General features: G+C 48.2%; 1 protein-coding gene across 1 annotated transcript; it reads right to left on the minus strand.

Annotated features, from left to right (window-relative positions):
* Positions 1-11,462: 11,462 nt before the first annotated feature.
* GRK1 (G protein-coupled receptor kinase 1) lies at positions 11,463-25,010 on the minus strand (the record flags this gene model as incomplete). Its single annotated transcript, XM_081047201.1, has 7 exons — positions 11,463-12,631; positions 13,543-13,744; positions 15,545-15,669; positions 19,429-19,512; positions 20,227-20,384; positions 22,296-22,423; positions 24,312-25,010. 7 exons carry the CDS (start codon positions 25,008-25,010, stop codon positions 12,333-12,335), a joined length of 1,695 nt encoding a protein of 564 aa, XP_080903327.1. The 3' UTR covers positions 11,463-12,332.
* Positions 25,011-26,552: the final 1,542 nt, after the last annotated feature.

Below are 26,552 nucleotides of genomic sequence, written 5' to 3' on the forward strand. Positions count from 1 at the left end.
ATTTGTCTGAATTGAAAAATAATTCATAACACTTGCTGACAAAAAGCCAGTCTGATTTTGATTGGTTGCTTTGAAAACAAGGACTGGCTCTGCCACTTAGGGTACATTTGTGTATTTAATAAAGTACAGCATGCACTGTTCTAAGCGCTTTGTTCAAAGTCCTTCCTTCTGTAGCCTTCCCAACAGCCCTGCAAGTGAGGTGCTATTGTTATCGCCCTTTTAGGATGAGGAAACTGAGGCTCAGGGAGGTCAAGTCAGTAGCCCAAGGCCACACAGCTACTAAGTAGAAGAGCTGGGAGATTCGTCCCAGGCAGGCTGGCTGAGCGCCTGTCCACCACCCTATGCTACAGTGTATTCCAGAACTGATGGGTTTGAGCTGTAGTTCCAAAGCTTTGCTGAAAATATATTTTAAAAATATGTGTCTGTTGCCAGACATGGTATTCTTTTCCCCACTAATAAATTTATCACAGAAAACTTCAGATGCAAACATGAAATGGACAAGTTTTGTAAAGTTTCTTTCAGGGCTACATGGGCAAAGACTCTCAGAAAGCACAGCTCTAAAGAGACATGGCAGGTGTAAGTGTGCCCCACGAGACAAGTGGCCCCACCTCACAGAAACATCACGTCATCCTCCCCTATATCAGTGTCATACTTGTTTCACAGATGAGAAAACTGAGGTCCCAAGAGGTTAATTGGTGCGACCAAAAGCAGATCCAGAATTCCTGCAGAGCCTGTGTTTTAATTGTAGGGAGGGACATTGGTTAGAATTCATTTCTTAGAACCCTTCGACTCCCCCAGGAGCCTAAGCAGAACAACCACCAAGTGTATGAGGTGCATCCACTCTTGTGTCAATTATGCCAACTGACAACTAGTATACCCCACCTTGGGCTGACACAGGAGGCCTGTAGCAAGCGGAATTCTGCAGGGAGCAATAGTCTGGGATCAGGGTATTTTTAAAATGTAATTTAATTTAGCTCTTGCAAAGGTAATTACAAGAAGATGAGGAAATCTGTCTTCTACCAGTCTGAGGATAATCAGAGATACTGGACAAATTATTATTGACATTAGGAAGATAAACTTATTAAAACAGTTATGATAAATGCATGCTGCTCTCCCTAATACCAAATTCCTCCCGCTTTGAATAAATGTTTCAAGTATCCTACAACTTCCCTTATATGAATAGAGGTCACAACAGGCCCCAGAAACAGCCAAGTCTCCTCAGTCTCTTACCCAGAAGTGTTGAGTGAATCTGGATTCATCCTTCAGATGGTGTGGGTGACTTGGGGGTGGGGGAATAGGACTAACACTAATATAGCACCTACAGTATGCCTCACATTGTGATCACCACTTTTCAAGTGCTTCCTTATTGTCATGCAGGGTGTCATGCAGGGTCTCTGGTGCCACTCCCCGCATAAGAACCCAGGATATGGCGAGGCCATAAAGGAACACCAACAGAGCCATAGATAGGGGAGTCATACCACTATATTATCTCTGGCGGCTGGGTTGGAGACACAGGAAGCAAGAGCCACACTATCAATCTGCCGTCTGCTTCTCTGTCAATCAACCCCACTTGCTAACTGCAATCCCCGCTTGCTAGCTTTGCCACTGCAGTTATATCAGTGGCTAATGGTAACAGCCGATGGCCATCTACTACCTGAGCCAACACTTTTCCACATGAGGCTGAGAGCCTGGAAACTACTTTCTGGGATTCTGTCCCCACACTGATTTCATTCATGCAATACTATACCCATTTCACAGATGAGAAAACTGAGACACCAAGAATTTAAATAATTTTTCCAAAGTAAAATAGCTGGTCAATGGCAGAAACAAGATATAAACCAGGTCAGTCCAATTTCAAAGCATAATTACATCTTCTGAATGGGAAACATGTATTTACCTGATGATAGATATATAATTTAATCTTTCGTTCATGCAATCAACAAATATTTACTGCATTTCCTCTATATGCAAGATACTAAGAGAGCTTCAAAAATGAATTATACAGACCTGCCCTTTAAGAACCTTACAGTTGAAAGTGAGAAATATGGGAAAATATAACAGACTATTATACTACAAAGCAGACAATGATAGTAGCATCTGTGAGTGCAATTACTGTACTAGAGAACAACCCAGTATCCCCACGGGCATGGTGTGGCCCATTCGGAGTTCAACACCTCCCTGAAGACCAACACAGTGATTCTCAACATTGCCGCCCACGGGAACCCTCTGGGAACTGTTAAAAATCCTGGGCTCAGGAATCTTCCATCAGAGCCTCTTCAATCAGAGCCTCTGGAGGTGGGAAAACATTTGAGGTTTCCAGGTAAGTCCATAAGCAGCTGGAACTGGGAATCACTGCTTTCGGGACAGATAGGATGCTAAAGGAGAGAACTCGAGGGTAAGTAGTTTCAGGAAGAGGTTGTGTTTGTGTCAGGCATGGAGGATGGAGCTGGGTGGAGCAAAGTTCCAGAGGCTTAGGAGCAAAGCTAAGTTGGAGGGGTGAAAAATCACCATTAAATCTCAAGATTCTGGCCTGTGGCAATTCCTCCCATCAGTCTTCCTGCATCCTGCTCATGCCTAGTGGCAGACTTTTCCCAGCATGGAGGCCAGGGTGGCACCCAGCTGTTCACAGAGCCAGCATGAAGCAACGGGCAGCACGGGCTGGCTCTGTCCCCCAAACTGTGGGAGCAGGGACTCATCTTCCCATGGGTCCCCAGTCACTCCATTATCCTTGTAGGCCCCATAAGCACGTCAGCACACACAGGCAAATGGGCACACATGCACACCTGTATGTACACACCAGGTTGGCCCTGAGTTGCAGTTTAGACAGTGCTGGGTTGCAGTGGCAGATGGAGGACAGTTATGGCAGGAGGTATATCTGGCCATCAGTCCTCGGCCATTGCCCCTCTGTCTACCACTGAGCTTAGGTGGACTTTTGTGGCCAGCATGCCTTTGTCTCCTCCTTGCCCAGTGAAAGGATGGGGATCCGGGGGATAGTGGAGCCACCACATGGTCCTGCTGCACCAAAGGCTGGCTTGGGAAGCAGGGCACTGGCCAACCTCCTCTTTCTTCCTTCTGTTACTACCCCTGAGTTTTCTGGGTTTAGGCTTTGGAGAAAGCAAAGACAGAAAGACTTGCAGGATTTTTGCCTATCTACAGTGCTACAGGCTTCCCTCTTTGAAGCCATGAATCTCTGGCTTGAGAGAGAGATGGAAAGTAGGAAAAATTTTGTATAAATTAAATCACAGTCAGGGTGATTTAAAAATACAAGATCAGACTGCCCAAGAAGGGGATGCATGCAGCCCTTGATCCTATGCCAGTGGGGAGGGGACAGTCTCTGGTTGCCCCAGGACACTACAAGAACAGAAACTGGCCAGGACACCTGACAGAGAGAGCCAGGGAAGGGCCTTCCCAGGGACTATAATCACCAAAAGTTTTGCAGCATTAGGATAAAAACAGGTGTGAGGGAGTGGTGGGCAGGGATGGCCACAGCACCTATTCAGTTCTATTAAATTCATCAAGGGAAGGGACTTCTGCCCTTTTGTTCCCTGCTTAGAACCATGTCTAGCTCATGGCAGACATGCAATAAAAATACGTTGGGGGAGAGATCCAAGGTGGCAAATTAGATAAACACTGTGCCTGTTTCCTTCTATGAACACATTAAAATGACAACTAAACTGTAGAACAATCAACCTGGAGAACCACCTGAAGTCTGCCCGAATGGAAGTTTGATAACTAAGGATGTAAAGAAGAAGCCAAGTCGAGACTAGTACCTAGGAGGGGCGGAGACACGGAATTGGCTATCCCCAAACTTCCGTGTGGTGGTTGAGAACGAGGAGGGATAGCTCAGCCACAGAGGTTCCACCGAGAGGAGAGAGAAACCCCAGCCCCAACCAGCTTCCCCCGCCCAGAGTACTGGGAAGAGGAGCCCCCACAACATCTGGCCGTGAAAAATAGTGGAAATTCCTACCATCCGGATGGGATGAAAGGCTGCGGGAAACCCAGACCTCCTCTTAAACAGCCCACGCACAGATTCACTCACTCAGAGGCACTCACCTTGGGCTCCGGCAGAGGGACAGTAACTCGGAGGGTGTCGGAGACATATGCGGGGCAGACTGAGTTGTGTTGTTTCAGATTGAGGGCTGGAGGACAGTCACCTATCCCTGCGAGGAGGTCCTCCTCCCATGCAGCCTGCAGGCCGGCGCCATCTTTCCTGTGTTGAACCCGCCCCCATCTGGCCAAATCTGAATCTGATTGGTCTAGTGAGCTCCACAGCTCCATCCTGTTAACTCTCTGGGACCTCATCCTACCCAACTCCCCCAACACCTGAGGCACTTTCTCCAAGAATAACCAGCCCCGCCCACATTGCACTCTTTCTTGGAAAACTATCAGAGTCCAACAGACCCCAGGCAGGCAGTGACTGGCCTCAGTGTGCTCTGAGACTTTTGTTGAGTATCTCCATGCTCAGCACTGGCACCAAACCAGAATTTACAATGGCCAATAGACATATGAAAAAATGCTCACCATCACTAATCATCAGAGAAATGCAAATAAAAACCACGATGAGATATCACCTCACCCCAGTTAGAATGGCAATCATCAACAAGACAAATAACAACAAGTGTTGGAGAGGATGTGGAGAAAAAGGAACCCTCATACACTGTTGGTGGGAATGCAGACTGGTGCAGCCGCTGTGGAAGGCAGTGTGGAGGTTCCTCAAAAGATTAAGAATAGAATTACCATATGACCCAGCAATCCCTCTCCTGGGTATCTACCCAAAAAAATCTGAAAACATTTTTCCATAAAGATATATGTGCTCCAATATTCATTGCAGCTTTATTTATGGTGGCCAAGACATGGAAACAACCAAAGTGTCCTTTGATAGATGAATGGATGAAGAAGTAGTGGTATATATACACAATGGAATACTGTTTGACTATAAGAAAAGATGAAATAGTACCATCTGCGACAACATGGATGGATCTTGAGATTATTATGCTAAGCGAAATAAGTCAGACAGAAAAAGTCAAGAACCATATGATTTCACTGATATGTGGTATATAAAACTGAAAACAACAAAAGAACAAGACAAACGAATGAAGAAACAAAAACTCATAGACACAGACAATAGTTTAGTGGTTACCAGAGGGTAAGGAGGAAGGGTGTTTGTAGAAGAGGGTAAACCGGGTCAAATATGTGGTGATGGAAGGAGAACTGACTCTGGGTGATGAACACACAATGTGGGATATAGATGATGTATTACAGAATTGTACACCTGAAATCTATGCAACTTTACTAACAATTGTCACCTCAATAAACTTTAATTAAAAAAAAGGACACCCACAGAAGAAAAGTAAAAGGATGGAAAAAGTTATTTCATGAAAATGAAAACAAACAAAAAGAAAATCTAGGGTAGCGATACTTATACCAGATAATCAGATTTTAAAACAAAGGCTATAACAAGAGAGAAAGGACCCAGTAATCCTACTTCTGGGTATTTGTCTGAAGAAACCCAAAACACTACTTCGAGGGGATATGTGCATCCATACGTTCATTGCAGCGTTGTTTACAGTGGTTTCCATGGAAGAATGGATAAAGAGGAGGTGGTATATATATACAATGTAACATTGTCGGCCATGGAAGGGAATAGGTTCTTGCCATCTGCGGCAGAATGGATGGGACTGCATGGTACTGTGCTGAGTGGAGTGTCAGACAGGGAAAGACAGATGCAATGTGATTTCACTTATATGTGGAATCTAAAGAACAAAACAAACAAACAAACAAAAAACAGAAACAAACACATAGACACAGAAAACATTTTGATAGCTGCTAGATTGGAGGGGTTTGGGGTTGTGGGTGAAAAAACGGGAAGGGATTGAAAAGTACAAATTGATTGTTACAAAGTAGTTATGGGGATGTAGGGTATAACATAAAGAACATAGTCAATAATATTGTAATAACTATATATGGTGTCAGATGGGTACTAGATTTGTTGGGGGTGAGAGATAGGAGGGGCTGGGGTGATAGAGTGAAAAAAGATAAGGGGTTCAGAAGTACAAATTCGTAGTTACAAAATAGTCATTCGAATGTAAAGTAAAGCATAGGGAATATAGTCAATGACATGGTAATAACTACGTATAGTGCTAGGTGGGTACCAGACTAATCACTGGAATCACTTCTTAAATTACATAAATGTCTAACCGCTATGCTGCACACCTGAAATTAATATAAAATAATATTGAATGTCAACTGTAATTTAAAAATTTAAAAAGGAGGGGAAAGATGAAGGGCAATAAGTGGTCCAAATTTCCGGGTATAAAACAAATAAGTCATGAGGATGTAACATACAGCATGGGGAATATAGTCAGTAATATTGTGATAGCGTGGTACAGTGTCAGATGGTTGCTGGACTTATCATGGTGATCACTTCTTTAGGTTTATAAATGTTGGATAATTATTGTGTACCCCTGAAACTAATATTGTTTGTTAGCTATATTTTTAACAAAACTCTCTTTAAAAAATAAAAAAACATGTTGAAGGAAGACTGAATAAACTGGACTCTCAAACACCACTTAGCACTTGCTCCCTGCCTGGTCAGGGCACATGCTGAGCACTTCACCCCTCTCTTACCTGCGCCCTCACCTTCTTGGCCCCACTGGCTGGAGCACTTATTGGAGGACCCATCACTTCAGTCTGACTGATGGGAAAACCTGTTTATTTGAGCAGATAAGGGTCAAGAGTCTCTCCCAAGGACATGCCCTCTACCAGCTCTACAAAGAGGGATTAAAAGAACCGTAAAGCCACATTTCTCAGCCACAGGCATAGCTTGCTTCCTCCAGAACAACAATAGCTTTGTTCCAGAACAACAGGCTGCTCAGCCCCTATGCAGGCGCGAATCATTGAAAGAACCTGTGCATACAGAGCCTGACTCTTGGCTCCCAAGTGTTAGTGGAGTGCAGACAGCAAAACACGACTCCTTCCTGTAACCAAATAACCCTGAGATGACGCTCAGGGAATGAATAATGTAGATGGGAGCCAGGGAAACGGCAGGTGGCCCCTATTTGTCTGTCCACACGGGTGAGGTGGGTGAGGTAGCAGGAATGAGACAGGAGACGTTCTCAGAGACATGAATTTTTTAAATTAAAAACACTCTCAGGGCTTTGCGAGAAGGTCTTGTAACCACGATCTCCCAGATCATTCTAATGAGCCCAACCAAGCAGGAAGGTTCAGTTGTCCCAGATGGCTCATGTTTCAATGTTCTTTTGCTCCCAGACTTCCCATGATTCCTTGGAGCAAGAGCCCCTTCCGGGCCTTGGATTTGGAACCACAGGCTTGTCCAATGTCTCCTGTTTTAGCCCAACAACCCGCAAAGTGCACGTCTCAGCAGGCTGGTGGTTTCCCTGTTGAAATGAGAGAACCCTACATACCCCTTGCAGGCCTGTCCCCTTGCCCACGACACATATTAAATATTGACATGCCGGGGAAAGGCAGCTGCCCCCTACCTTTCCTGGAACCACAGGGACAGGACAGGGAACAGGACAATGAGACCCACCCAGACTCGGGCGGGTCAAATGCCAGGCTGCAGTGCTCCACATGCCTGTTTTCATTAAACCCCACAAAACGCGTAACCTTATCCTTCAGCCCACTTACCTTGGAAGTAAGAAGGTTGAATTTGGAAGAACATTTTTCTACTGTAATTGGGGAATTGAAGTTTGATTTTTACAAAATCAAATCAAGACTTCTTATCTTCATTTTAAATTATCTGGGTAGTACCTGAGAGCCTATCTTATTAATTTTTTTTAATTCTGTGTTTTCAAATTGAGGTTTTTCTTCCAAAACTGTTCTTCTATTAGCTGGCCTAATGCCTGCGTCTGTATGTTTTATAGTTAATTGAAGCCCACTTGCATATCTGAACACTCACAGGAGGTGGGGGCCCTGTTATGATAGAAAAGGAGGTGTACTCATTCTTTCTAAGGCTCATTCCAGCTTAGCTCATGTGAGGTAATTATATATTTATCAAATCTACAAAGACTGTAGGCAAGAAATTAACCAGCTGGCTATGAGAATATAATGAATAACCCAATAAAGGAGGAAATGAGAAGTTGTGGGCATGTAACTCATGTTCAAGTGACCAGATGGGTCCCTGAATGTCCTATGAACAAGGTCTCCCTCACCCTGGCTGGGCCCTTGGGAGCATGAGGCTGGCCCCCCTATGGGTTTTCCCCAGGGCGTCCCCAAGGGCCAACCAAAACGGGGACCATGCAGACTTTGGGGGTAAACAATGTGTCTCAGGCACGTCCTGTCCACACCACCCTACACTGCTGTGGAACAGCCCCTCCCACTCAAACCTTGCTGCACTCACATTGTCCTGTCTCTTTGCTGAGATTTTCCATTTTCATACGCTCAAGCATTTTGCAACTTCTCACTGAAGCATTTTTATGATGACTGCTTAAATCATCGTCAGAGAATCCCAACATCTGTGTCATTCCGGCATTGCCATTGTTGACTGTTTTCTCATTCCAGCTGGGGTTTTCTTGGTTCTTGGTGTGACAAGTGACTGTCCAATCATATCCTGGACATTTGAGGTATTATGTTATAGACACTGGTTCTTATTGGAATTGTCTATTTTAGCAGCCCTCCTCTGACACAGTGCCGCATGGATACTGTGGCCCAGAAAACGGATTTCATCTAATTTACAGCAAATGCCAGGTCATTCAAGGCCTTAGAGGGAATATCTGCTGCCTCAGTTGGGCAGGCATTTATTGAGCACCTGGTACAGAGGTGGGCACAGCAGGACGTGAGAGAAGCACCGAACAGGTCTCTCACCTGGAGTAGCTTACAGTCCGACTGAGGAGACCAGAAGACAAACAGGAACAGACATAGTGCATCTTTGTTTCTCCATAGCATCTCATGTGGCCCTTGGCACCTAAAGACTTCCAGTTATTGCATTAACTACAACCTTTCCTGGTTTTTTGTTAGTTATTGTGTTAACCAGATATCCTCCCATGTTACACTTGATTCACCTTAATAAACCCCAGGGCCTGCCCCGTGGAGGGGGGTGGCCTCTTTCTAAGGTAGCTCTGTCTCTCATAGGCCATAACTCCACTCAAATATACAAAGTTTCAAACAAGTGCATGACAGGGGTTTGGAATAAAGGGGATTTATAAGTATAAACCGTAGGGACTGACTAGCTGCTGTGAGTAGCAGTATAAAACCACACAGACTTGCTATAACAAGGAGCAAAGTAGAAGTGTGCAAAATCCACATGCGCTGGAATTCAAAATCTGACAAACGGGCTTTGCAAACAATTTTTAAAATCTGGTAGCCATAAAGAGACGAGAATTAAGGCAAAGTGTGTGTGTGTGTGTGTGTGTATACATGTGTATATGTGTATGTGTATATGTGTATGTCTGTGTGTGTGCGCGTGTATGTGTGTACATGTGTGCAAATATGTGTTTGCGTGTGTACGTATGTATCTGCGTGTGTGTGGTTTTGAAGGAAAGAATGCAAGTAATATTAATGTCACGATCTAGAGAGTCCATCCCACTTTTTAAATTTTTATTTTTACCTGTTTCACTTGACTAGCACTTGCATTTTTTGTTTTTTACAAATGAAAAGTTGCCCTGCAGCCATTCTGATTGAAGCACCTCCAGGGCCCCTCACCACCACCCTACCCCTCCTCTCGGGGATTAGGCTGCTAAAGAAATACCATGGTGATGTTCTTATCATAGTTGTGTATCTAAACACACCATGCCCAGGATGGTAAAAGGGGGAATGTTTCTGGTTGGACTTTTAGCCAGGGCATGTTAACGACCAAAATCAGATGCCCAAGTGCCTGAGGCCAGCCACCCTGTAGAGATTTTGAGCCTGGTTTCTGAAGCCCCCTTGGCCGGCTCAGGGTGTGGAGAATAAAAGGGGTCAGAGACTAAGGCTTCTCTGCAGAGGACTCGCACAATGTGCCTTGTGGGTGAGCACAAAGCCCAGACAGGCCAGCAGTGCCAGAGCAGAGCGACGAGCGTAGCTGTTGCACCAGGCAGCCTGGTAGCCCGGACAGAAGAGCGGGTCCCCTGGACCCAGGTGAGCAGGGGGAGAGAGCTGCAGGGAGGACTGGCCTATATCCCTATTCCCAGGCAGTGTGTACCTGAGCGACACCCACGGTGGAGGTCCCTAAAGACCCATGAAGAAGCCCCACAATGAAGAGTAGCTGTAAGCACCTGCCCAGCAGTTCAGAACTACCCTGTCCACCTTTCTCCCTCCCCAGCCTCACCTCCAGAAGCTGGAAGCTGAGCTTGACTGGGGAGGGCAGGAGAGCTCAGCAGAAAGGGCGGGAACATCCCTCCAGCCCAGCTGGGAAAAATGTTTGAAGTAACTGGTGTCCCTATTATCACGTGGACGGATGGGGCATCTAAGTTAGTGCTTGAGCCCACTGTTACTTAGAAAGGCTGCAGGTAGATGCATGGTAACCTCTGGGTAGGGGAGTGGTGGGGTGGGGGCACGGGGCTGGTGGGGTGACAGCAGTGTCCTGGGCCTTGCACCAGCAGAGAAGTCCCCGGGTATCACAGTGCAGTCATTGGCTGAACACCCATGATTTGTTTTCTCTAGGTGAAATTTCATGTTTTAAAAGTTTTAAAAAATAAAGTGACAACAAGACTTTCAATTGCCTGTGTGTGAATACGTGGAGCTGACTTGAGTTTTATCAGGGGTGGGAAAAGTCAGAGCCTGAACAAACTCCGAGAGACGGCTGAAGTAACAAGTCACTTCTGTGATTACATCCCAACGGACCTGTGAGTTCAATGGAATAACTCCTCATTCATAGGTTCAGTCACAGGCATGACAGATCTAACCAAAGAACAATGGATAATTTTTTTAGTGTATGTCCTATGCAATATTTGAGACATAAACCAAAAACATTATTTGTTATTTATCTGAAAGCCAAATATAAACACATGTCCTGTGTTTTACCTGGCCATCCAACCATAAGATAAAGGCAGAGAAGTCCTAGCTGGTGAATCTGGTGTGACCAGAAGGACCTCTACCTTCAGGCACCACGGGCCCTGGACAGGCATGTGATGATCAGGTGGTCTTAGGGGTGAGGGCCAGGCCTCCAGCTGCACAGCGGAGGCTGCTTAAGTCATCCTTCGGGGCCATAGGGACCTAGAGAAGAATAAATGGCTTTAGAAACATCAGAAATAGGTCTTTCTTGCACCAGAAGGTAGTGAAATGAAATTTATAGCCATTAGCTAATCAACGTGTACCATTCTGAAAACAAAGCCAGACTTAGGGGAGGGGAGTGATTTGTCCTGCCAACAGCTCAGTGTCCTCTGCTGCTGGGTCCCTTATCTTGGGCCTGCCCAGAGTGAGGTATAGGTTGCAGTTTCGGATCACAGATCAAAAAGCACTGCGTGCCCCTCCAAGGCCCTTCCAGAGCATTCTATCTTTACAGATTCACACACAGAGACAGGAAAGAAGGATTGTTCTGAAAGGGTTTATTTCACCAATCCAAGGGTGCTTTAAGGTTAAAGTCCTTCACTGCAAAAGGTAACTCTAAAGAACACACTTGATATGTCTCCACAAAACTAGAGTCGACACCTAACAATAGCCTAGATCACACACAATTGCTTAAGGGGCAGCTTATCTTGTCTATAGAGGCTCTAGACAAAATAGGAGGTAGTTGGGTCCCGGTTTTGGCCAGCAACTCTCCAAAGCTGTCAATGGACAAAATCCACTCCTCTCCTGAGGTGGAGGGAGAGAAGATGGGTGTTGCCAGGTTCTGGACCCTGGCAGTGGCCAGGAGGCATGAGGGCTGGATCCAGGCATGAAGGGGGTCCAGTCCAGGGTCCACAGCCCAGGCCTCTCTGGTGGTGCCCTGGAGCCCAAGGGCATTGGTTTGCCAACCCCCGGACCAACCAAGAGAAGGCCACCCGCAAGGATGGGGCTCTAGGAAGTTGCGTTAAGGTGCCAGGAAACTCAAACTGAACATCCTTTCATCTGAGCAGCCATTTGCCCCAGCTGCCCAGCACTGCCACCAGCTTGTTTATCCACACAAGAGCCTGGAGAGATGCACGGTTGGTGCATTCTGTCTGGGAACCATTGGTGTATTTTTTTTGAGTGAAATAGGGCAAAAGAAGTGGACTATTTACAAGCTGGGGCTCCTGACCCCAGGGCTGGGATGTCTGGTGGCTCTGGCCTCCTATCTCCTGACCGTGCTTTGAGCATCTCAGCCACAGCAGTGGCATGACCCCAAAGAGCTGCCTGTGACATGGTCGGACTTGACCGACACACAAAGGTGTGCTCGTCCCAGCGGGCAGCAGACGGAGATCCTTTTTCTTTCACATCTAGGAAATCAGACACATTCCTGACTTGGACGAGGGAGTGGCCTTCTCCATGGTGACCCCTTGCATGTCTGCAGGCATCTGCCCATCAGCACGCCATTGGTTCAGCTCCCCAAAGACGCCTGTCTCAATCATCTCCTCCTGCCAGGGGAGGGAGCAGTTGCCTGTGGCAAATTCCTGGAAGAATTCTGTATCCGCTTTGTCAAAGACCACACCTTTGACTGTGGAAAAGGCCCCTACGTCCTGGATGTTCTTTGCATAAACAGTTCTGGAGTCTGGGATGAAGGGAGGTATCAGCATTCCTGTCAGAAGACAGAAAACACAGGGCGTGACACAGGCACCTGCCAGCAATCCACGCAGCTCAATAAGCAGGGCCTCCAGCTCACTGCTGCCCTTCCTGGGGTGTCCTGGCCACAAGCAAACAGCACATCCAGAGGGTCCTGGGCGTCCCCCACAGAGTCCCACCGTGAAGGACAGTGTGTTCTCACCCTACCCAGTCTCCGCCCCTCACACGGCCGCACACACCCTCTCTGCAGACCCCCGGCCCTGCACCCTCATGCCAGCCTCCCGGGGCATTGCCATCTGCAGATCAGACACCTAGAACCCAACATGCTCAGACCTGAACTCTGCATCTTCTTCCCAAAGCCAGCTTATCTCTCTCACCTGCTCAGGAGCTGCAATTATCCGGTTACCACAAACAGAACTTCGGTCACCCAGGACCCCAACCGAGACCGACCCTCCTTCCTCTTGCCTCTCAACCTGTCCCCCATCTCTGCTTTTGGACCTTGGGCTGCCAGACCATTGCAGTGACCTCAGGACTAACTTCCTGACTCCAGCTTCTCCTGGTTCTGATCTCTCAGAGCTGCCTGACCCCACCTGATGCTGAGCTGGTCTTGAAAACTCTCTGTGGTGGAGCCCACCTTCAGATCAGCTGGGAGCTGCCTCTGCTCTGACCCTTCCTTGCAAAAGTAATTTCTCTTATTGGGGCATCTACTACTCACTGTCACCCCGGGGCTCCTGCCATCTAGGCACATGTTTACATATCCTGGCTGTTCCAGGATATGGAACGGGATACGGAACAGTAGAGCAGGAGTTCCTGTTCTACTGACATGAGCTAAGCATAGACAACACCAATGAGATGGGACAAGCAAGCAAGAGTCGCCTAACAGACCCACCCCCCGATACCCCCAGATCCAAAGACTTCGGACAGTACCAGCCTCGAGCTGTCTCCAGTTAATGTCTTTAAAAAGGGGGTTAGCACGGAGCCCATCACAAGTCCCATCTCTGAACCCCAGGCGCTTCTCTGGGTCCTTCTCCAGCAGCACCTCACAGAAGTCCTTGCTGGCCTGGCTGAACTTGTCTGGGTACTTGACCGCCTCCGAGAGGATCCTCTGCTTGAGCTCTTTGTTCTCCACCTGCACAGTGAGACGCACATCATGTTAAACCCCTGCCAAACTCACCACCATCACCAGAGCTGGCAGGAGTTCGGTTAGCCCCTGCTGGTGTCTTAGCTGGGCTGGTGCTTCTCACAAGAAGAAGCCTGCCCCTCCCTTATACTGGGGCAGAAGTGACGGTAACACCTGAGTGCGCTCCCCTTCCCCACATAGCAGCAGTTAAAGGGCTCAATATTTCAAGTCAAAGGAGCGAAACTCTAAATGTGCCTGTCAATATTGGGGTGCACTGTCGTTTAGGGAATGCTGGTTGATGTCTTGGCATGTTACATAACCGTTCCTTACCTAGTGGGAAAAAAAAGAATAACAAGAACTAAAAAGTCAACTTTAGAGACCCGTGCAGGTAGGGCTTCTAACTGGATTGAAACCTGAGGTTGTGTCTATGGATTCCTATTTCGAACCAGCTTTATGGAGTATAATCTACACACCACAAAGCTCCATGTTCGGTGACCCCAGGGAAGGGTTTTGATCAATCTCCAGGGACCCCCATCACCACTGCCCCAAAAGTACCCTTTCCCCATTGCAGCCCATTTCCACCCCATCTCAGGCAAACACTCACCCATTTCCTCTCGTGAAAAATTAGATATGTCTTTCCTAAAATTTCCTAGAAATGGAATCATCCAGAGTTACTCTTTTATGTCTGGCTTCTTTCATTCAGTGTAATAGATTTGGGACCCATTCATGCTGTGGGTGTATTTAGGTTCCTTCTTTCCTGTCACTATAAATGGTCCACGGTTGGTTCACTATGCACATCTCATAAAAGCTCATCATGCTCATTGACACACAGAAAACAGGGATTCTGGTTGGGCTGTCGGATCAGCAAGAGCTCTGAGGTGGGAGCTGGAAGCTTCTATCATGGGCTGAGACCGGCCACCTTCATGTGGATCTCATAACATTTTGTCTTATTTTGCTCTTCTGAGCTTTTGGAAGTTAGGAGAGAGAATTGGTTACCAGAATTCAGGTGGAACTGCAGAGATACAGGGTGTCTCGGTGTGTTAGCCATGTGGGGACTTGTGCTCCTAGAAATTGGACACTTAGTTTGTTCCCAAACTGTCTTAGGAGGCAGAAGTGGGGGAGACACACGAGGCGGTCCAGGCAGAAGAAAGCGATGGGCATGAACTTCATAAAAGGCAGGGGAAGTGAGTGTGGGCACGAGAGGTGCCACATCTAACGACTGCCATTCACACCAGGCCCCTGGAGGTGCCTCCTTTCTCATCCAGCCTCCTCATTCCCTGTTTACAGAGATGCCTGGGGCAGACCACATAGGAGAGAAACAAGGAGCAAGAGAGGCCAGGGGTCAGCACAGAGCATGCAATGTCCACTTCGCTCCAAAGCATGCAGAAAAGCTGCTGTGCTGTACCTGGTATGGGGCCTGTGGCTTCTTAGCATCGCGGAAGAGGGTGCTTAGTGTTTGTCTGCAGTGAAGAACATGAAGGCTGTCAAAAGGGCCAGGGCAGCTCGGTGGCGCAGGGAGAGTGGTACTGAACACTGCTCGTGGCAGTGGGTTTGAAAAGGCCCAGGCACGTCTTGTCCTGAAATGCTCCTTGGTGTTAGGAGCTATATGAGATGAAGTCACCATGTCCCCTCTCCTCAGCCCAGAAAGGACCTACAACAAGAAGCCTAGTGCTTAAGATTTGAACAGCTCCTCTACAAGGGAGGGTCCTCACCAGGTCAGCTGTAGGGACACCTGCTCCCATAATACTCCCCCAATAAAGAGGTCAACCCCAGGACAACTGCAGGGACACCAGCGGAGCCACCTCCTACCTTCTCTCCCCGGGCTCGGAAGGGTCCTCTGGCTGCGACCATCTCATACAGCGTAACCCCCAAGGCAAAGTAATCCACGGAAAAGTTGTACTCCTCACCCCGCAAGAGCTCAGGGGCCATGAAACCTGCCGGGCAAGAGCACAGTGCACATCCAGAATGCAGCCGCGTGGCGGTCAGCACTTATCCTACCCTGGTAGTTGCAGAACTGATTCTCCCATGGGCACACTGTGCAAGGTTCTCATGCTACGACATTTGAGGCAGGAAATGCTCTGTGGTGAGGCTGCCCTATGCACTGTAGGTGCCGAGCATCTTCCCTGGCTTCCACCTCCTAGTTAGCATGCCCCAGGGTGACAACCAAAAATATCTCCAGACATTGTTGAGTGTCCCCCGGGGGCAAAATTGCCCCTGGTTGACAACCACTGATCTCTACACACGGTGTGAAGCCTCATCTCCCCTTTGGCACACGATGGCAGACAGAGTGGTGGTCCTTGCTTGCCTCTCAGGCACAAGCATGACCTGTGGAATCATGGGTGTGTGTGGTCATGAGGGTTGTAGAGACAGGCACTACAAGATACTTCCGGAAAGGACACAGAATGATAGATTTAAGCCAAGACTTTCCAAAGAGGGAGGGTATTGTCTGAGGGGCCACACTTCAGGCTGAAGCTCAGGGGTGCCCACCAAGGCCAGGCTCTTGGCCCTCAAGGAGGTCTTATTCTTGACCGACTTGGTGCACGTGTCAACATCCTTCAATAGCACTTATTCTAGCTGAGCCCAATTCCACGCTTGCTGTGTGCCAGGCAAAAGTACATTTAATCCTCATAACACTGAGAAGTGCCATTACTTTTCCCTATTATTAGAGAACTAACTTGCTCACAATAACATAGATAATAGGTAACAGAGTAGGATTCAAACCCAGGCATCTGACCCCCTGGCCACTGCATCATCCTTTGAAATGGTAGTTAAACCCACTACTAATCACCTAATCGTGTTTCTATAACTTAGCTTTCATCTTTATCAAATTATTCAGGCACATTAAGAATTAGCTAATTCTACAAGGCCTGTTTCTAAAAATAATATTACCCTGACCTCTCCTCCTCCTCCACCTCATCCTCATCCCAGAACTGTTTTAGCTGGTTATTTTGGAATTAATATCTATACCTCTAAATCCATGCTTATAAAGCTGATTTTCCAGTTCCCATGGGGTCTCTTCTCTTGACTCCCCATTCTGGAAGTTGAGGATTTGTTTCTCTTCTCTCCATCACAATGCATGTGCTTCTCCCTCTTCCTTCTCCTGGTATATCATCAGGCTGGTCAGCACTCAATTCATACTATTCCCCACTGAACCAAAACCTAAACCCCCTTTATCTTTTCTTTTATTTGCTTAGTTATCTGTGTTCTTATTACCAATCTGACCCTAAATTATCTGACAATTCTCTAGTCCCTGTCATATTCTGATATATTAAATATTTTATCAATTTCATCCTCATAAGAAATCTCCTAGAACCTTCTTACCTGCTCTAATCTGGATTCTGGTTTGCAACCAGCAGTCTGGAATCTCCCTGTCATCCTGAAATCCTTTGCCTCTTTCTGTGTTCTCCATCCCAGATACTCCACTTTTTGGTTAACTGCCTTATTTTGGTCAAGAAGTTTCCTGAGGAAGTAAGTTCTTGAAGACTTTTGTATTTGAATATGCCTTTATTGGACCCTAATATTTAACTGATGGTTTGGCTGGGTATAAAATTTTAAGTGGGAAATCATTTTCCCTCTTACTTTTAAGACAATTTTCCATTGCTTTCTCACTTCCAATATTGCCCCAGTGGGGAAATTATGACCTTTTTTATGGATGAGGAAGTATAGGTGACTTCTCCAAGGTCACAGGGATAGATCATGTTGCACAGTCCACATGTGCAGCCAATTATTGGGTCCATGTGCCTAAGTACTGTGCTGCCTGACTCATGTGTTCCTAGCCATGTGCTTTATGCCTCTGTCTCTGATAGAAGATGCTTTGTTCAACAAAGCAAGTAAAAGCTTGTCAGAAGTCTGTGTCTGGATGATTCTAACTTCCAGGAGCATGTCAGATGCCTCATCTGCTCCTATGCCAGGTATATGCCACATTTGGGGAGTTGGAATCACGTGCTAAGCTCCACGCCCTGAAGGTCAACACGCTTTGGGCCTCCACTCCCTAACTACCACCATGCAAAGGCCAGCCCGAGATGTAGGAAGGGTAAATGGGCCAGTTTCTGGGGCTCATGGTTCACTCCCCTGGAACCAGGAGTGGGTGTTATGGGCTGGTCATGAGGGTGGCTTCTGTGCTCAGATGACTTTAGACATTTTGAGGTAAGCAAAAGTTAATTGTGTCCATTTATTTTCAGTCTTTCCTGGTCCTTCAATATACCTGTGCTCGTGGTAAGTTTCCAAGAGGGAGATGTGCTTGGAAACATCAGCCAAACTGATGTGACCACAGAATCATTACTCCCCAAAGAGGTTATCGGAGTTAATTTCCACAGAATCTCCTGAATGCACCTTTGTAAGTTTTACTTTTCAGAGAATTACATTATTATCCAGACTGTGCAGACTATGAAAAAGGCGTATTCAACTGACCACAATTTCTAGATTAAATCAGGGTCCAAGAGATAGACCAATCAGACCACAGGGATGTGATCATCTCCTTTGGCAAATAACTCAGTCTGTTCCACCCAACTCAGTACTAAATGATGCATCTTTTTGTATCCTCTGGGTCCTATGTAGTGCCTGGAGCAAAGTAAGTACTGACAAATATTTGTTGTGTGAATGAATGAATGAATACTACCTCAGTTTAGCTAATAATTCTTACGCATATGACTCATCTCCCCCTCCTGGCTGGAAACATTGGGGAGAGAGAGCTCGCCGCCGTATAGCTCCTCTGCACATCCTACTGGGCTGGCACAGCATCAGCCAAAGTGAGTCCCCTGTTTAGAGTCAATTGCAAAGGCTCAGAGGCTGGGGCCTTTGGCTGGGAGGGTGCAGAGGAGACAGAGGAAGGAGAGTCAGGAACGCATTCCTCGTGGCTTTACTGTATGCCCCAGCCTTCCAACTTACACCCTAACTTCAGCATCTGCTGCAGTTCTTTGAGGGTCACGCCCTGCACCTGACCTTAAATGCTCAAGGCAACATCCTCTTGCACCTGTAGTGAGATGCATGAGAACTCCCTGCCTGGAAAGCTGTGTCCCCTTCTGTTCAGAGTAAAGCAGCAGCTCAGTGGCCACAGCAAGAGCTATGGGGCCCTCTGGTGGCCGTCAGGGCCCTCACACTCGATTCAAACAAGGTCGGCGATATCCTTGAGGTCAAATTATTTCAAATCCTAGCCTTGGAGTACTCCCAGCTTTCTCCTAACGATCTGAATCACCCTGAAATATGTGAGTGGTGTTTCTGCTCACACACTCATGCCTGAGAGTGGAACTTCATAGATTTTGGCTGAGGATCCAGAAAATTCAAGATAGAACCTTTACCTAAATAAAGACACAGATGAGGACAAACTCACTGTGTCGACAGTTGCAAACCCCCAAAGAGCCAAAGTCCAAGGATTGGGAAGATTCTCTGACACAAAACAAGAAAGCCATTGAAGGAAGCTTTCATCACAGAGGCCGCAGCATGACAAAACCAACAGTGATTTTTTTTTTTTTTTAGCTGGGAGGGGTTGTGCCTGCAGTGGGTGCAAGCTCATGCTGCAGGCACCCTAGCCAGTACCCCTGGTTTTTCATTCTGAGGGTTGAGGGAGCCGCTTCCCTGTGAAACCCCTGCCCTCACCCTGCCATGCACCCCAGGCCTCAGTGACCCCCAGGACTCCCAAGGCCTCGCCTCACCCCCTGGAATAGGCTTCCCCACCCTTGCTCTCAGGCCTTTACCTGGGGTCCCTGCATAACCTTTCGTCTTGGTCTGCCCTTCCTTCAGCTCCACGGCCAGCCCAAGGTCAGAAATTCTGATATTGCCTGAAAAGCAAACACGGGCTGAGGTCACATGTGGCTGCAGGGAACAAAGGTGCCTGGTGTTCCCAGAGTGCACAGGAGCCAAAAGCCAGCCTCTGCACACACACACAAATGCACACGCTCATGCATGCACGCACACATGTGCACACACATGCGCACATAAACACACCTGCTCTCACACATGCACGTGTGCATGCACACACACGCAAACGCTCACGCACACGTGCAGACACGTGCACATGCACATTCGTACACTCACTCACATGCACACACATGCACACTCCGGGAGGGGGGCCTGAGTCCTCCGCACCGGGGACCTCTGCTCCCTGTGCAGAGTACAGGACTGAGGGTGACTTCACAGAGAAGGCAGCAAGAAAAGAGTGACAGAGGGAGGATTTGGCCATAAAACATTAACTGTGTGCCCACAGTTCCCGACACTACGTACATCGTGGGTTAACTCCCTGTAGCCCCAGGTGCCTCATTATGCACCAAATTTCATCAAAGTCCATGCAAAATCTCCATCTGGAGATAGTACCATTCTGTTGCAAAATGGCTGCATGAACAATAAACAAACTTAAGATGAGTCTTGGTACCGCTCAAAGCTCTGAGGAGCATTTATCAAAACCAGCCCATTCCCCGACAGAGGACCCGTGGGGCCACAGAGGTAAACAGGCTGGGGAGGCTGGGAGGGGGACCGGGGAGGGGAGGCCACCTCACCTTCATCATCCAGGAGCACGTTCTCAGGCTTGAGGTCTCGGTAGACGATGGCTCTCTGGTGCAGATGCTCCAGGCCGCAGATGATCTGGGCCGTGTAGAAGACGGCGCGTGGCTCCCGGAAGCCCGGGTTCTCCTCATTCACATTGTAGATGTGGTACCTGGAGGCAGACTATGCGGAGGACTGTGCTTTTCTGGCACAACTACAGGAGTGTGACCACAATTTTGATGGCAGGAAAATCTCAGGGAAACAGTTAGGGCCTCACAATCCTGCATGTGTCAGCAAAGCGTCTGGTCTTTTGGGGGCCTCAGTGTCCGTCATGAAGAGTCTGTGGCAGTGCCGAGACCCCCTGGAAACTGGTGCCTGCGCCCTCACAGACCCTTCCCCACAAGTGTTACAGGGGAGAAACGGGGCAGCAAAGTGCACTCCTCTCTCCTGCCTCCCCAGCCCTGGCCTGCAGAGGCCAAGAGATGGGCCCCAAAGCCATTTCACCATGGCCAACTGAACGCGTAGGGACGGGGAAAGGAGGAGGAAGTCTACATGAGCAGCTCGAGTGACCGCAAATATAAGTAGTTCATACAGAGCCATGTAAACGTGTAAACGTCACCCAACCCGAACACCAGACTCCTTGCAGGACCTGCAGCAGCGTCTCCCTCCTCTCCTATAACCGTCCCTTGTCATGTTTTCCACTATCACACTTTACCGAGGGGCCAAACAGAACACATAAAAGGAAATACATTAAACTAGTTAGCAACCAGGGAGAGAACAGGCAGACCAGAAAACTTAAAGAAAAAAAAAGAGAGAGAACACTTAAATCAGCCTGAGCACGAGACAGTCGAAATAACAACATAAAAGGCTTTTATATTGCATTTATATTTTAGTATAGTGTAGTGTAGTGTAGCTGTAGGATATTACAGTACGATATTTTAGTAGAGTATAATGCACTATAGTGTAGTATGACATAGTACAGTATAAGGTAGTATAGTGTTACAGTGCAGTATTGTATAGCATAATATAACGTAGTGTAGAACAGCACAGCATACTGCATTTTAGTATAGTCTAGTGTAATACTATGTACTAGAATATAGTATAATATAGGATAATGTAGTGCAGTATAGTATTATGATCATTTCTACTCTAAGCCATGTTATTTGTGCTTCCTAGGGACTTTTGCTCCTCTTCTGTGTGACCTTACTTGGGTTACTTAGTCAACGCCTCAGAATCCTCAACTGGAAAATGGGGCCAACAAACTTACCTGGCAGAGTTCAGTGGAAATGAAACTAGATGAGAGAATAGGAGTGCAAGGCCTAGCAAATAACACTAACAGCAATGCGCCCCCCCCTTTATAAGTAGCTGTGACACTCTTCTAAGTGTCTCACAGGTATTAACCTCCACCTCTCTCTACAACAATCGTTGAACACCAGTATTAGTCTTTATCCCTATTTTACGAACCAGCGCACTAAGGCAAGAGCGGTCAGTTTGCCCAGCTAGCAAGTGGGTCTTTTCCCATCTGAGAACCAGTGATCTGATTTTGCCCAGGAGCCCAGGGCCAGGCCCTCAGATCCCTGTCAAATTCAGGCACCACACATCACTGACACCCCCTCGTTCTCTGCCGAATGATGGCAAAGCCATGGTTCCCAAAATTAGCCACATCATGTTTCCAGGAGTGCCATCATCCCCAAGAGCGGGGGGTTGATGAAGTTTGTCTTCATCTGCACCCCTCTTAATGTAAGACCCTCAACCCCCATGAGGCCCCACCCACCCCTCTATTCACCCGTCCACCTAGCACCACATGCTGCTGCTGCCCACCCCACTTAACATTTCCCACCATCCACACAAACCCATGGTCTACAAGAGCCTACTTTTCACATGGGACTGAGGATACATCGCTTCAAGTATCAGCAACCAGGAGACAAAGAGGGGAGGATTTTGATGGGGGCACGTCAAATGTCACCTTGTGCTCTGCACGTGGGAAGCAGCCCCGCTGGGCCCCAGAGATCCGTTCTCTAAACTCAGCCATTCAAGCCCTCCCAGGCCCAGCTCCCACATGGAAGAGAGAAACCCTGTTTACCTTAAGTCACCTCCATTCATGATGGTCATCACCAGACAGAGGTCAGTTTTGGTTTCAAATGCATAGGCCAGAGAGACTATAAACCTGCTGTGTACTTTTGCTAGAATCTTCTTCTCTACCATAGCACCCTGAAAAGAAAGATGTTGAAAATGATCACTGGGCTGCACACCAGAAGCTGAAGCTGACTAATAATAAATGTCAACTATAATATAATATATATATACATATTTATAGTCACAAGAAGCGGAGTACGGCATTAGGAATAGAGACAGTGGAAATGTGACGACTGTATGAGATGTCAGAGGGATAGTGGATGGGGGGTGGGGGGTTATCACTTTGAGAGGGGTATAAATGATAAATGTCTAACTAGTACATTGTTTTGCACACCTGAAATTAATAAAAAATAAAAATAATAAAGTACCCAGGTTTAGACAGGGAAGTGACATCGTCATAAAAGACCAAGTTCCGCAAACCAGAAAATATCTCAATAAAATAGAAATGGATTTGCAAATATATTTTAAAAGTAGTTTGCACAAAGTAATTGCAAATAACTTATAAACACGCCTCACTCACACATTTCAGAGACAAAATTGGACATGCAAATTCATCACGTATAGAGGATTTCTGGTTCCCTGACGCTTCCAGCAAGGGGGGCTTCAGCCAACCAGTCTTACTAATGCCAGGTGAGGGTTCCAGCACGCCCCCTGGCTGTTCGGTTCTGACCTTCCTTGCAGTCCTTCCTTACCTCTAAGCAGCTTGTCCTGTTGCAGTTCTAGCCCTTTCCTTTCCTCCGGACAACAGAAGACAGCCGAGATCCCAAACCACCCCACATCTCTGTTCCTTTTCTCCTTATTTTAAAACCTCTTGATGTCCATTTAACATGTTTTTAAAAATTGTGTTTAGATAAAGAAAGCAGAATCTCTTTCTGTAGGGGGACTTCTTGGTATTGGAGGAGGCCCCTTTAGATGTTAGGTTGATTTTACTTTGTATTAAGTTCAAGGAGGGTCCTGGACTCAGGAGTGAAGAAACTGCAGTACTCTAACTGTTGGATTAAAATTACAGACAGATAGCTGTGAGAGATAACTGCTTCTCCCCAAGTCCCACGGGAAGAGCACCCTCAAGGAACCCCCTAGGGAGGGGCTGCTCTGTGGTGGCTACTGTTTATCAAAAAAGGTGTGCTTGCCCCTGACAGTGCACTGTGCAGCAGGAAAGGAACAAAGAACCATGAGGATGGACCGTGGGGCTGGGAGATGAGTTCCTAAGACATTAAGCAGCTTTTGCTGATCCTACCTAATGGGGTCTGACCCCAGGTAAAGAGGGCGGCCCCTCTCAGAGCAACCTGCCTGTGCCTCCATTCACTCCTCCTCCCTGGAAAATAGCTGCACTTGGGGAACAGCCTGCACCCAGCCTCACAGACAGACTCAGCCTCACATAAAGGACCTGCACTACTCGTCCTGGCTCGATTGCCTGTGTGTTCTCCGTCACAGCAAAAGACAGGGGCTTGGGTAAGTTGCATAAAGTCAGAGTAAAGAATTGGAGAACAATCTCCTAATAGCCTCCCACAACACTGCTACTGTATTTCATGGTGTTGGTGAAAACCCAAGAAGGATGACAGAATGTGGAGCATAATCCACACTAACAAAGACAAAAGCTCTCCAAGGAGGGACGTCAGCAAACTCCGTTTGTGTGCAGTGTGAAGCTGGTGGCTAAGAGAAGCTGAATGAGCTGAGTCACAGGCTAGGAGGACCACACACTGCCTCCTCCTGCCGCTCCGCTCTATGCCAACTGCTCGGCTCGGCTGCTGGGCACAGGTAGGGATGACTCCGGACAAGAAGATGCAGACGGACTAGAAACCAGCTGATGGCTCCTGACAGGAGAGGCAAGGTGAGCGAGCCAGCCAGCGGAGGGGTGCAATGTAAAGCTGGACAAGGCGGCTGAGGACCCGCCCAGCCCACTGACCCACCCATCCGCCAGTCTAAGAGCGTGCCCTCCACTGGGAACGGCGGTGCTGCCCACCTGGTACCCCTTCCTTTTCTTCAGCCTCTTCTTGTTGAGCTTTTTACATGCATACATCTTGCCAGTTGCCTTCATCTGGCAGGCCGACACCTCCCCAAAGCCACCTTTCCCCAGGACCCTGAAGTCCAAGAACCAGTCTTCCCCCATGGGCTGGGCCTCCAGCCATTTCCACTGCAGGAACCTCTGGAAGTACAGGGTGCCCAGGTACTCTTGGAATGGGGTCTGGCTCAGGTGCGCCAGGGTGGCCTGCAGGAGAGGCTGAAAAATCCCGTCCCCGCTTGCCACAGGTCCCTCCCGGACCTTCACCACCATCCCTTCATTCAGGAAGCTGCAGAAGAGCTTGGCCTGGGGGTCCAGGTACTCAGCCAGGATGGCCCGGGCCTTCTGTGGCCGGAGGTCATCGTCAGCCATGTTGTAATCTTCAATGTCCTTCCAGAGCTCCAGGGCAGGCACGTGCCTCTCATTGGCCTTCAGGAACTGTTGGAAGAGCCGCTTGCCGATGGGCTGCGCCGAGCATATACTCTGGAACTCCAGGTCCAGGCTGTCCCGGAGGGCCTCACACTTGGAGAGCGGGGGCAGCTTGAGCTTGGCCAGGTACTTCTTGTCCCGGGAGGAAGGGGCACTGCTCCCATCGAAGCTACCCCGGGCAGAGATGAAGGCAGAGTTGGCCACCACTGTCTCCAAGGACCCGAAATCCATCCTGGCGCCCGCCTCTCTCTGCTCAGGCACCAGGGGCCATGGGCTGGCCCTCAGCACCCGCGTGCAGAGCGGGCCTGAGCCGCTCGCTGCCCTTGGCCTGTGCCCGTTCCTGGCTGTAGGGACAGGAGGCGTCCTGGCCGGTACAAGGATGACTGGGGGACATGCCAGGAGCCCCCAGGGAGCCCAGCTGACACAGCTCAGGCGAAATCCCAGCCTGGGGTTATGGAGGACACACTCAGGGTGGCAAGCAGGTGCCAGATAAAGACAATCCCCTAAGCCGCTCCCAGAAGGATTAGATGGCCAGCCTGCCTGGATGCTTCTCCTGAAACCATCTCTGTCTTGACAGACCCCAAGACACCCAGGGGCACTTTACTGAAGCCCCGGAGCTTCAGGGTCATTCTGAGCTGCTCTGTCCCGCCCTCTGGCCTCGGCAATCAGGCAGACCTCCTGTTTGTTTCCGTGATGGGACTTGAGGCCCAACTGAAGGGAGAGGCGGGGCCCCAGGAAAAACATTAATTTATAAAGATGGCTGGTTGTTTTCCCCAGTATAGTTTTTTTTATTTTAAAGAAAAATAATAAGTGAAAAAGAAAACCTGCTGATAACAGGAATTTAGAGAGAGAGAAAAACCACAGTGAACAGTTTCCTAGGGTGTGTGCCGAGGAGAGCACTCAATCGGGGGACTGATCAGCATGTGAGGGCTGACATTCGTCCTGACCCGATACTGAGAGCAGCTGTGTTCCCATGTCACTCTGCTGGCTCTGAGGACCTAAGCGAACCCCAACATCTGCTGAGGGTCAGCTCCACGTCAGTTTGCTTCCCTTGCCTGGGGTGTGTCCCAAAAATCAAAATGACAAGAGAAGTGTTCAAGTGAAATTAGGATGGGGAACCAGGAGACCTCCGATCTACACCCAGTGCCCCACACAGAGAGAGGCAGGAGAGGGGAATGAAGAGGTCAGGGACATACCTGGGGCACACCTGGGGCACATCTGGGGTATACCGAGGGGTGCCAACAGAACGTCAGCTTCATGACAGGCTTCCCTGTCTGTTCTATACACAGTAGGTGCTCAGCAAATGTTTGGGAAAGGATGCCAAGGAAATGAGTAGGGAGTTGGTTATAAAGAGGGGAGAAAATGAAGGGTTTCCAAAACAAGGACTGCCCGAGTGAGAAGAGGCCGGGAGATTGCCCAGCCCACCCATCTGTTCCATGGTGGGAGGAGTGTCTAGGGCGGCAGTGAGATGCTGCAAGTGGGACACAGGTGGGATCCTCTGTAGCAACTGGGGAGGCGGAAATGAGAACTTGCTGGCTGAGCAGCCATGTTCCCCCTGCCTCCCAAACAAGGGGATTGCTGGGTCCGGCCCAGCCAACAGCAGGTGACCTTGGGCCAATCACTTTAACCCCTTGCTGCCGACCCAATCAGGGTGAGTTCAAACGGGACACAGGTGTCCATGGTGTGATGTAGTGTTTCCCACAGTGTGTCCTGGGTCAGCGCTTCCCCACAGTACCAGACAGACAAATCACCTGTAGATCTTGCTAAAATAAA

This window comes from Rhinolophus hipposideros (genome assembly GCF_964194185.1).
Source record: "Rhinolophus hipposideros genome assembly, chromosome: 4".
Classification (NCBI taxonomy): Eukaryota; Metazoa; Chordata; class Mammalia; order Chiroptera; family Rhinolophidae; genus Rhinolophus; species Rhinolophus hipposideros.